This window comes from Dromiciops gliroides, chromosome 2, assembly GCF_019393635.1.
Source record: "Dromiciops gliroides isolate mDroGli1 chromosome 2, mDroGli1.pri, whole genome shotgun sequence".
NCBI lineage: Eukaryota > Metazoa > Chordata > Mammalia > Microbiotheria > Microbiotheriidae > Dromiciops > Dromiciops gliroides.
The window spans coordinates 693,972,259-693,984,569 of record NC_057862.1 but is presented as its reverse complement, the minus strand read 5'-3'; the positions used below and the strand labels follow the sequence as shown (position 1 = coordinate 693,984,569).

The window sequence follows — 12,311 nt, the reverse complement described above, 5'->3', positions numbered from 1 at the left end:
CCATCCCCTCCTCCTCGGCCCGGGCTCTTCCCCTGAGCTTCGGGCCTTCCGTTTGTCCTTGTTCTCTCAGTCCTGCCCCGTCTCAGTTCTCTGGTTGACCAGCTCAGCCAGACCCTGTCAGTGACCCTTGTGTCCCCTTCACCCCTTCCCTCCTTGTGGCTTCCCACACTCTGGGTGGCTCCCCGGTGCCTCCTTGCTGTTCCTGCTCATGCCTCTGGAGGAGGACGCCCACCCCGTCCAGCAGGGTCACTACAGGCTCTGCCATCTGACCCCTGTCCCTAATTAACTCTGCCCACAGAGACTTCGCAACCTTTCTGTCCATCGGTGACGTCCTTACAGCCACCCTTGTGCTCAGCAGAGTCTCTCCTCCACTGCCTAAGGATGCTCCCTAAGCAGTGACGAAACCCAGGGGAGCCTTTGCCCTTCCGCCAAGCTGAGGTCCTCCCTCCCCTCCCCCATCCCGGTTGGGCCCCAGACCCCAGCACTCGGCCGGACCTTTCTCCCAGAGCCCGCGTCCTGCTTCTCTCCTGGCTCACCCTGTTATCGTCCTCTGGGATGGTGTCCCCCCACCCCCCTTCTCAGCCTGCTTGTCCTGACTGCTCAGTGTGGTGGGGCCTCCCCTCCGTTCCCTCCCGTCTCCTCCGCTTGGTTATCCTCTCTGTGACGGTGAATCCCAGCGCCCCAGCTCTAAAATGCGACTCGCCATCCTTCCTTCCCAACACCTTTCTTGTCTGCCCGCTATTCTGGGTGCCAAGCGCTATCCTTCCTTGTTCATGGAGTCAGGTGAAGATCAGAGGAGATGATACGCACACTGCTTCATGCACATGCATATGCACGCACGCACACACACACACATATACACTCAACACAAATACACACACTGCTTCACATACACTCACAGACGCACACACTCATACACTCACACAGATGTACACACTGCTTCATGCACACACACTCGGATACACACACTCAACACAAATAGACACACACTGCTTCACATACACTCACAGATGCACATACTCATACACTCACACAGATGTACACACTGCTTCATGCACACACACTCGGATATACACACTCAACACAAATAGACACACTACTTCACATACACTGACATACATTCACACAGACGCACACACTCTTATACACTCACACAGATGTACATACTGTTTCACACACACACTCAGATACACACACTCGACACAAATTCACAGATACACCCTGCTTCACATACACTCACATACATTCACACAGATGCACACAGTCTTATACACTCACAGACACAGACACACACACTGCTTTACCACACAGGATGCCCTGCAGACAGAAGGCACTATGTCAGCACAAGCTTTACCATCTCCCCCGTCTGCCCACATCCTCTCACTCAGGCCCCCAGCACCTCCTGCTGAGGTGATGCAAATGAGGGGAGGGCATTCTTACGGCCAGCACGTGCTCACTTGTGCAGGGCCATAATAGTCTGACGAACATTTCCTTTGGGAAAACGAAGGCTGGGAAGAGAGCCGGCAGCTGAGCCCGGGGCTTGGAAGGGCCCCCTGAGGTGGGCCATGGGGGGATCTTCCTGACCCCGCAGAGCGCTCCAGAAGCAGCGGTAGCGTCCTCAGGAGGCTCCCACCCTGGGCCTCACTGGCAGTCTGTGGGCAGAAGCTGGGCAGTGGGGAGGCCAGGGGGAGGGGTCCATCCTGCTGGCCCTGGGGGCTTTCTGTGTGGGACAAAGCTGGGGATTCTGTGAAATGCTCTGAACACCAGCACAGGGGCAAGAAGTAAACTGTCTGGAGTCACATGAGCCAGAAATAGTGACTTAAGAACAATTTGTATTTTTTTCCTGGGTAAAAGCTGGTAAAGACACGTTAACTGCATTCCCCTTTACATATGAGGCTGTAATGACTTTGCTTTCTATGTTGTTGAACATATCGCTGCTATAGAAATGTTTTTTATTAATCCACAATGGGGAGAAAAAATGAAAACTTAGCAAATGCAGAGGGCCTTTATTTGTGCTGCCCACGATTACTGAGTGTTAATTTGCAAGAACATTTATTATAAAAGACACATCATTCATTGTGTATTCCCAGGCGATTTCTTCTGTAATTAGCCTCTTGGAAGAAACCATTTAAAAACTTAATTTGATAATTGCGTTACACTGTATTCGGCAGTGTTCTTGTGGTTACCGTAGAAGAGTCGTCCTGTGACATAGATGTTGGGGCTGTTTAAAATCTCTTTCTGGAGCCACTTTGCCTCAGCCCAGTCCCTCCGTCACAGGGAGTGATCACCCAGCCCCCAGCCTGTGCCATTCATTCTGTGGACTTGTTTATCCATCTGAGGAATGAGTCATCAGTCCCTGATGCATGCGGGGCCTTAACTCATACCCTCCTAGCCTGTTCCCTGGGCCTTCATCCCTGAACCTGATGGAGGCTAGACCCGGCTTTGACTGTGCTGAAAGTCTGGCCCTGGGGCGGGGGCTCCTGGGAGGGAAGGGGGCCCCATAGCCCTCCTAGGCCAGGACGGCCTATCTCAGGGGCTGGCCCCCGGCCCCTCCCTTTGCTCTGGTGCATCCCATTCTGAAAGACCCTGTTGCTGAGCCCTCTGAGAGTTGACTGCACCAGTGACCCCAGTGCTGGTTTCTGCTTCCAGGTGAGGACCACCAAGAAAGGAAGGGGCAGGTTTTGGTGCTTTTGGTCCAACAAGCTCTTCACTTCCAGGACTACAAAGCGGCGAGCATGCACTGTCAGGAGCTGATGGCGACAGGTAACGTAGGCGCGCCCTGGGCTGGCTCGGCCCGGGCCCTCAGCCACTGGGCATGACGGGCAGGGTCTGGCCGGTCAGTCCCATGCTGTGTTCGGAGCTTAGGAGGCCTCTTACACTTGATGCTGCTCACTGGCCTGTGCCTGCTGGTCAGACATGCCGGCCTCTGGGGTCACTCTGGCCACCGGGGCCCTTTTCTTGGCTGAGTTGGGTTGGTTTTTCTCATGCTGTGTTAAAACCATGTTCACCATTTTATGTTAAATTGTTTAGGGATTTGTCCCTCATCACACGAACACCTACTGAGCTTTCTGGTCTTTTGTGTTGGTCTTTGGGTTACAAGTAGAACATTCCTATGGAGGATATTCGAAGTACGTGCTGCCAAAATCTTAGGCCTCCTGAGCTGAAACGGAGAGTCCAGTCTCTGGAGGGTGGGAGGGAGTCTGCGGCCACAGCTCCTGCCCTGGGAAGCTGCATGGCCATTGCCATGGTTGGTCAAGCAACTTGTAACTTGGTGCTCTGGAGCAGGGGCCTGCCCCAGGATGGTGGCTAAGCGCCCCCTCAAAGAACGAGGCCATCGCTCCAGTCTGGGCCCGAGGGGAGGCTGTGGGAGTCGCTGGTGAGGCCTCTTGGGCTGAGTCGTGTTTCCATCCCTTTGGAAGGCCCCTCTCAGTCAGCCCCCATGGGCCGTTTCCTGCTAGATTCGGGGGCCCTGAATCCCAAACAGTTCTTGCTTTCTGGGGAAAGGGCTGTTGTCTTCGGACCACCATGACGCTTTGTCTTCAACTCAGTCGTAACTTCTTTATGTAGTGAGGAGAAGGATCAGCCCTTGGTGTTCAAACTCTCCTGTTATTCTTTAGATTTCCCATCTCCGTCTTAGTGATTGGGCCTTTAGAAGGAGACAGGGCAGGGGGACGCAGGGGCTGACCCGGACCTGGAGCCAGAAGAGGCGTGGCCTCAGTGCCTTAATCACCACCACCAATGGTAACAGTAGGAATGGTGAGGGTGGCAAGAATGATGATGGCAGTAATTAGAACCATGGTAGCAGTGACTCAAACAGTAACAACGATGCTGCTGCTGCCACCGCCTCTCCTGGCCCTCTGAGCTGGCAGAGCTCCGCAGGGCCTGCTTCTCTGTCCCATCCCAGAGCTCGCTGGAGCAGCCTCGAGCTGGGGAGCCGCTCGCTTGGTCACTTATTGGCCATGTGGTTTACTGGCCTGATGGGCCTTCCTGCGTCTTTAGGCTTGCTCAGACTCGCCTCGGGAGCACTCCCAGAATTCTTCTCTCTCGTGCTGCTTCCCTTTTCAGGCTACTCTCCAAGCTGGGATGTCTGCAGCCAGCTGGGGCAGTGCGAAAACTTCCAGGACTTGGCTGCTCGCCAGGAGCTCATGGCTTTTGCCCTAACACATTGTCCTCCCAGCTCCATTGAGGGTCTTCTGGCAGCAAGCAGTTCTCTCCAGACAGAAGTAAGTCTCTGATGGGAGAAGGTCTGATTGTGTTATAAAAGCACTTTATGAGACGTTTGTTATACACCTGTCTGTGCTGTGGTCATTAAAAAGGGACATCTATTAGGTACCTGACATGTTTGGTCATCACCTATCAGTAAACATGTATCAAGTCCCCACTAGGTGCCACGTATGGTGTAAAGCACTGGGCATACAAAAAGAGGCAAAGGACATTCCCTGCCCTCAAGGAACTTACAGTCTAACGGGGAGACAGCAAGTAAATATGTAAACAAGTGACATGCAGCACAAATTGGAAATACTCAGCAGAGAGAAGATGCTAGAATTAAGGGGGGGGATTGGGAAAGGCTTCCTCTACAAAGTGGGATTTTTGTTGGGACTTCATTAAGGCAGGGAAGCCTCTTGGTGGAGACGAGGAAGGAGAGCATTCCTGGCATGGAGGACAGCCAGAGAAACCAGCCAGATCCAGGAGATGGAGGGTCTTGTTGGAACAGTGAGGAGACTTGTGGTACTGGATGGAGGAGTAAGGTGTTAGAAGCCTGGACAGGGAGGAGAGGGATGGGTTTGAAGACCTTTGAATGCCAAAGAGCATTTTGCATTGGACTGCAGAGGCTGTCGGGAGCCACTGGAGTTTATTGAGCTGGGGGTGACAAGATTGGACCTTCACTTTAGGAAAACTCACTTTGGTGATTGAATGGAGGCTGGACTATAATGGGGAGAGGCTTGAGGCAGTCAGACCCCCCCAGCAGGTATTGCAGGGAGGTGATGAGGGCCAGTGCAAGGTGAGTGGCGGTGTCAGGAGAAAAGGAGGTGTAGTGGGCAGATGCTGGCGTGGTGAAACCAACAAGAGATGCTGCAGAGGTGAAATCGACCAGAGATGCTGCAGAGGTGAAATTGACCAGAGGTGCTGCAGAGGTGAAATTGACCAGAGGTGCTGCAGAGGTGAAATTGACCAGAGATGCTGCAGAGGTGAAATTGACCAGAGATGCTGCAGAGGTGAAATCGACAGGCCTTGGCACTGTATTGGATTTGGGGGCTAAGAGAGTGAGGAGTCCAGGATGATTCCTATGTGCGGGAGGAGTGTGTTGTCCTTGATGTAATAGGGCAGGTAGGAGGAGAGAGGGGTCTGGAGGGAAAGGTAATGAGTTCAGTTTTGACATTCTGAGGTTCAGGTGTCTCCTGGACACCCGGTTTCAGACATCCAGTAGGCAGTTAGAGGTTTGGGACTGGCAGTCAGCTGAGAGGTTGGGGCAGGGAAGGTAGACCTGAGAATCACGTGCCAAAAGCTGCTGAGATCATGCAGTGAAGTCACCTAGAGGGATGAGAGGAGGACAGGACGCTGGGGGCCACCCATGGGTGGAGGGCATGATGTGGAAGACAGTCCAGCGAAAGGGACTGGGGAGTGGCCAGAGAGGGGGAGGACCAGGGGAAATTGAGCTGGGCATGTCCCAGAATCCTTGAGAGGAGAGCCTCCCAGAGGAGGCCTCATTTCAGTTTGTAGATGAACTAGTTAAGAGACAAGTGGGATGGTACAGACGAGTTCCAGGGGACTTGTGATGGAAGAGGATCTCCAAATTCAGGGAAAAAAAAAAGAACTATGGAGTAGATGCTGATTGAACCATACTATTTCTTTTGTTTTTGGTGCTGTTGTTTTTCTATTTTGAGGTTTTTCCTCATTGCTCTGATTTTTCTCTTATAACATGACTAATGCAGAAATAGGATTAATGTTATTATATATATTTATATATATATGTATATATGTGTGTGTGTGTGTGTATATATATATATATATATATATATATATATATATATATATATATATATATATATATATATATATATATATATAAAAACCTATATCAGATTGCCTGCTGTCTAGGGGAGGGGGGAGGGAGGGAAGGGAGGGAGAAAAATCTGAAATTGGAAAGCTTGTATAAACAAAAGTTGAGAACTATCTTTACATGTAACTGGAAAAAATAAAATACTTTATTAAAAAAAAAGAAAAAGAAAAAAAGGAAAAAAAAAAGAGACAAGTGGGAGCAAGAGATCTGGGGGTGGGAGCTGGGCACAAACTTGTACAGTTTTCTGGGAGGCAGCAAGAAGGGTGAGCCAGTTGACCGGCTTTTGTTCCGCACCTGCCGTGGGGCATGGACTGTTCTGACCATCGAGGGTACAAAGACAAGGCCAAAATGGCCCCTCAGGCGTTTGTATCTCACCCGATGTTGGGCAGTTCAGTAACTTGACCCAGTGAAACAGAGCCCAGTCCGGGTGCTGGCCCCCCAAAGGTCTCCTGCGCCAGGTCTGTGCCGTCTTTCATATGCCAGGCCAGGATTTACTCCATTAGGAAGCCTCTGTATTCCTAGAAGACCCAGGTTCAGGCCCGATGGAGATGGGGGAGGAGGCCGAGGACGGCTTGAGATTCATGTTGCTTATTAAAGTCAAAACAGTGGTGACTGTGACCTGGGTGGAGAACTTCCGGGGCCTCACTGTTGTGCCATCACTGACCGTCCCCTGGTCTCCTTGCAGATTCTGTATCAGAGGGTGAACTTCCAGATGTATCCGTCAGAAGGAGGAGAAAACCCGAATGTTTCCATCTTACCAGCACAGTGTCTTAACAAGGGGCCTCTGGAGGTAAGCCATGAAGCCGAGGCCTCATGGGCCAGGGTGGGGGCGGGAATAAGCATTCTGTTAAGTGCCTGTCAGCCATTTCAGTCCTGTCTGACTCTCTCTGACCCCATTTGGCACAGGTACTGGATGGTTGGCCATTCCTTTTCCAGCTTATTTTACAGATGAGGAAACTGAGACAGGAGCAGCTAGGTGGTGCAGTGGATAGAGCACTGGCCCTGGAGTCAGGAGGACCTGAGTTCAAATCCAGACACTTGACACTAGCTGTGTGACCCTGGGCAAGTCACTTAACCCTCATTGCCTCACCAAACGAAAAAAAAAAAGAAACTGAGGCAGACCGGGTGAAGAGACTTGCCCAGGGTCACACAGCTAGGAATTGTCTGAGGCTGGATTTGAACTCATGAAGAGGAGTTTTCCTGACCCCAGGCCCAGCGCTCTGCCCATTGCCCACTCGCTGCTTTACTAAGCGCTTGCTGTGGGTCAAGCACCACACTGAGTGCTTGCAGATATCTCATTCAGTCCTCACAACCAGCTGGGAGGCAGGTGTACTTATCAGCCTCCTTTTGGTGGGTGGGTAAACTCTTGCTCATGAGTCACGCAGCAGACCGGGATGTGTTGTGATTCCAAGTGAATGCCATTGTCCTTTGCAGATGGGAATCCCACTCCAGGCCCCCTTTGGCTGGTTGGGTCTCCTGTGCGCTGACTGTGGAGACCACCCTAGCCTGGCGAGGGGGAGCCAATGAGGAGGGAGGTGGGCCCCCACAGGCCACTTTAGGAGGCTGGGATGGTATTGGGCCGGCTGTGCCATAGTCTGGCGGCTTCTGAAGCCTGGGCAGGATAGAGACACTTCTGTGATGCAGGAACTGCCCCGGCTAGCTGCGTCCTGCTCTTGCCTGACATCGCGTACCTGGAGAGGTATCCAGGGGCTCATTGCTCACCCTATGATGAGATTTCTCGTAGAATGTCTTCAAGGGGCAGGCTTCTGGGAGGTGTGTGAGGCACCCCTGCTGGGCTTCCATTTTCTCCTCCATCGAAAGGCGAGCCCTTTTCTGCCTTGGTGGAACACGTGTATGTTGCTAAGTTTTCTTGTGACTATTGGGGAAAATGTCTAGAGCTCCCAGGGAGGTCGTCCATACCTTCTATCTCTTAGCTGGGCTTGATTTGGCTTCTATGTACAAGTAAGCTGGATAAATAGGGAATAACCAACAGGCGAGAGGCACAAGGAGTAGGAGGAGTTGGGGTAAGTCTTCCTGTTCCAAGGTGGGATCTTAGTTGGGACTTAAAAGAAGCTGGGGAGGTCAGTGGGTCAAGATGAGGTGAGCAAGTGTTCTGGGTATGGGGAAACGTCCAGAGAGAAGGCCCAGAGCCACAAGAGGCCAGAGCTGTGTCTACTTCTTTTTTCTTTCTTTTTTTTTTTTTTTTGGTGGGGCAGTGGGGGTTAATTGACTTGCCCAGGATCACACAGCTAGTAAGTGTCAAGTGTTTGAGGCCAGATTTGAACTCAGGTCCTCCTGACTCCAGGGCCGGTGCTTTATCTACTGCATCACCTAGCTGCTGCCTCTGTGGCTACTTCTATACCATCTTCCTGTTTTTTAAAAAAAAAATAACATATTTTTGAAGTCTTTTGTTTTGATATTAACTGTATTTCCCCTGCATGCCTCTGCTGCCCCTCTTAGCACAAAGGAAGGGAGGGGAAAAAGTTGAAGAAAACCAGACAGTTCTTTTCTTTTTAACAATAACTGCACATCTAGCCCTGAAACAGTGTTAGAAAGAAGTGTGAGAAAAGAATGGGGTTTGGGGACTCTTCAGAGGCTGCTGAGAGAACTGGGCCTGTCCTTTTTTTGGGGGAGGGAAGAGGGCAATGAGGGTTAAGTGACTTGCCCAAGGTCATGCAGCTAGTAAGTGTCAAGAGTCTGAGGCTGAATTTGAACTCAGGTCCTCCTGAATCCAGGGCCAGTGCTTTATCCACTGCACCACCTAGCTGCCCCCAGGCCTGTCCTTTTTTTTTTTTGGCAGGGCAATTGGGGTTAAGTGACTTGCCCAGGGTCACACAGCTAGTAAGTGTTAAGTATCTGAGGTTGGATTTGAACTCAGGTCCTCCTGAATCTAGGACTGGTGCTCTATCCACTGCGCCACCTGGCTGCCCCTGTCCTTTCTTAAGGTAAGCCCAGAGTCAGGAAGTTACCTCACTCAGAACCACACCCACCTGACAGCCTTGTTCCCGCCAGAGGATCTGTTCTCTGACCTCAGCAGAACTGTTTGTCCAGTGACCCCATAGATTTGAGTGATGGGAGCCAATGAGCTTTGAGCGGTGGGTATGGGCGGGCTCTGCTCCTGCCTGCAGCAAGCTTGCAGAGACCCTTGCTCTCTTTCAGCGAGGGAACAGGGTGAGTGCAGACATAGCCCTCTGGGGTTCCCCATTTTCTGTCTTCTCTAGGCTTTCCCATCTTTCAGAGCCTTGTAAGCTCTCTTTACTAATATTTAATATACTTTAGTAAGTGCATCATGCCCCAAACTGGTACAGCAGCCTCTGATTTCTAAGTAACAAATGTATGATAAACCCCAGCTCATTTTCCCTACACGTGGAACAGTAATAGGGCAACCACATTTAATTTGACTTGTCACAGAAGGAAGCTGGACCTCTTGATCGCCTGGGACCCAGCTGCCAAAGCCGCCTTGTGTATCAGGCGAGTCCCCGCCTGCATCTCTCCTTCTGCCTGGGGTCTCTTGGTGCTGAGGGAAGCAACTTTCTACTCGATCACGGTCCCAGAATTCCTCAGAATTCTGGCCTTCTCCAGCGTCGGTTTTGAGTCTAAAATGTGACTGGTCTTCTTTGTAACCTTGGAGAGAATGAAGGGCTCCCCGCCAGGTATCAGCAGCCCGCCAAAGGGTCCCAGGGACCCCACTTACCTGTTGTCTCTTCGCGTCCTGCCCAAGGGTCAGCCTCCTTCCTTTCTCAGGCACTCCGGGCTTTGAGGAGGAGGGCCTGTCAGGCCCAGTGGGCCACTGAGTCCTGTTATCCCTGGGAACGAATGCATGGAAGAGCCATTTTTCAGGCTTCCCCACAGCTCATCCCTGGTAGTGTAGATTCAGGCACCTCTGTGGTCCTTCAGGGCAGTTGCCGTGATGACGATGACAATGCTGACGGTGATGAAGAAGATGGGGGTGATGAAGAAGATGGGGGTGATGAAGAGGATGGGGGTGATGAAGAGGATGGTGGTGATGAAGAAGATGGGGGTGATGAAGAAGATGGGGGTGATGAAGAGGATGGGGGTGATGAAGAGGATGGGGGTGATGAAGAAGATGGGGGTGATGAAGAGGATGGGGGTGATGAAGAAGATGGGGGTGATGAAGAGGATGGGGGTGATGAAGAAGATGGGGGTGATGAAGAAGATGGTGGTGATGAAGAAGAAGATGGGGGTGATGAAGAAGATGGTGGTGATGAAGAAGAAGATGGGGGTGATGAAGATGGGGGTGATGAAGAAGATGGTGGTGATGAAGAAGAAGATGGGGGTGATGAAGATGGGTGATGAAGAAGAAGATGGGGGTGATGAAGAAGAAGATGGGGGTGATGAAGAAGAAGATGGGGGTGATGAAGAAGGTGGTGATGAAGAAGGTGGTGATGATGAAGAAGATGGGGGTGATGAAGAGGATGGGGGTGATGAAGAAGATGGGGGTGATGAAGAGGATGGGGGTGATGAAGAGGATGGGGGTGATGAAGAAGATGGGGGTGATGAAGAGGATGGGGGTGATGAAGAAGATGGGGGTGATGAAGAGGATGGGGGTGATGAAGAAGATGGGGGTGATGAAGAAGATGGGGGTGATGAAGAAGATGGTGGTGATGAAGAAGAAGATGGGGGTGATGAAGATGGGTGATGAAGAAGAAGATGGGGGTGATGAAGAAGATGGTGGTGATGAAGAAGAAGATGGGGGTGATGAAGATGGGGGTGATGAAGAAGATGGTGGTGATGAAGAAGAAGATGGGGGTGATGAAGATGGGTGATGAAGAAGAAGATGGGGGTGATGAAGAAGAAGATGGGGGTGATGAAGAAGAAGATGGGGGTGATGAAGAAGGTGGTGATGAAGAAGGTGGTGATGAAGAAGATGGGGGTGATGAAGAGGATGGGGGTGATGAAGAAGATGGTGGTGATGAAGAAGATGGGGGTGATGAAGAGGATGGGGGTGATGAAGAAGATGGGGGTGATGAAGAAGAAGATGGGGGTGATGAAGAAGATGGTGAAGAAGGTAGGGGTGATGAAGAAGGTGGGGGTGATGAAGAAGGTGGGGGTGATGAAGAAGGTGGGGGTGATGAAGAAGGTGGGGGTGATGAAGAAGGTGGGGGTGATGATGACCACAAAGATGGCAGCTTCACCTGTGATGGTGGGGATGGAGCTCTGTCTGAATAAGGGCCGTGAGCTCAGAGAGATGGTGGCTCTGGGAGTTCCTGGTTTTTGTACAGGATTTGTTGGAGCAGATGTTAGGGTCAGGGTCCCACGTGATCTCTGGGATCTCCTGTCACCTTAAGGGTCTTTGGGCTGTGACTGCCTGGCCCTAATTTTGCCTCAATTGATGTTGGTATTCGTGGTCCATTTAATAGAGTGAATCAGTGAATGAATGAATGAAAGGAAAAGCATTTAGTAAGCACTTACTGTGTGCCAGGATGCCCATTAAAGTAGGTGAGACAGTCCCTGCCCTCACAGTGGGAAGGAGGAGAGAAGAGATGAGGGGGCATGGGGTGCTGGCCCGGCCAGACTCACCTTCTGAGCCTCGGGCCCCTGGGGCAGGGTCTGAGTGTAATGGGCCGCAGACAGGAGGATGGTGGGCGCAGAAATGGGCAGGAAGGGAGCTCGTTTGTTCTAGATCTGATGCCTTTTGATGTGTGCGGGAGACGCTTTGGTCCTAATAACTGACATTTCTGTAGCCTCCGAAGGACTTTGCTTGGTGATCTCTCTGTAAATGGCATCAGAAGATGTCATTATCTCCCTTTACAGAGGAGGAGATCAGGGCTTGGAGTCTCAATGGCCTCCTCAGGGTACTGGAGTCAGGATTCGAACCCAGCGCTTTCCACGGAGCAGGCTGTTCCTCGGGAACATTTCATTCTCTTCTGTTAAATGCTTCCCAAATGCCCACAGGCAAAGGGCGCAAGAGCGTGCTCCATTACTGGTCTTCTCTCTTTGAGGATCTGACGGGTGTCTGAGGGGTCACGGTGTGTGCGCAGACCCAAGGATCACCCAGACAAGGAGAGCTGGCTTGGGAGTCATTGTTCCCAACATCTTCTGAGCTCTGTGTGTGTGTGGGGGGGGGGGGAGGGGGGGGCGGGGTCACATCAGCATCACTGAGAAACCCGCCTCAGGCCACAGAGTCTGAATCTCCTGACCTCAGGAGGAGGTGCTTGGACGCCCCGGGGCAGCGAGGCTCGGACAGCTGGGCGTGGAGGCCCTCATGGAGGACGGTGGGTCTGCGGGA

General features: G+C 51.8%; 1 protein-coding gene across 1 annotated transcript in view; it reads left to right on the top strand.

The window, feature by feature from the left end:
* Positions 1–12,311, top strand: part of NBAS (NBAS subunit of NRZ tethering complex) — a 220,832-nt gene that overhangs the window by 100,870 nt on the left and 107,651 nt on the right. Inside the window, exons 33-35 of the mRNA XM_043985311.1 lie at positions 2,650–2,763; positions 4,066–4,223; positions 6,747–6,851. Coding sequence (XP_043841246.1) covers positions 2,650–2,763; positions 4,066–4,223; positions 6,747–6,851 — 377 coding nt within the window. The remainder of the gene's footprint in view (positions 1–2,649; positions 2,764–4,065; positions 4,224–6,746; positions 6,852–12,311) is intronic.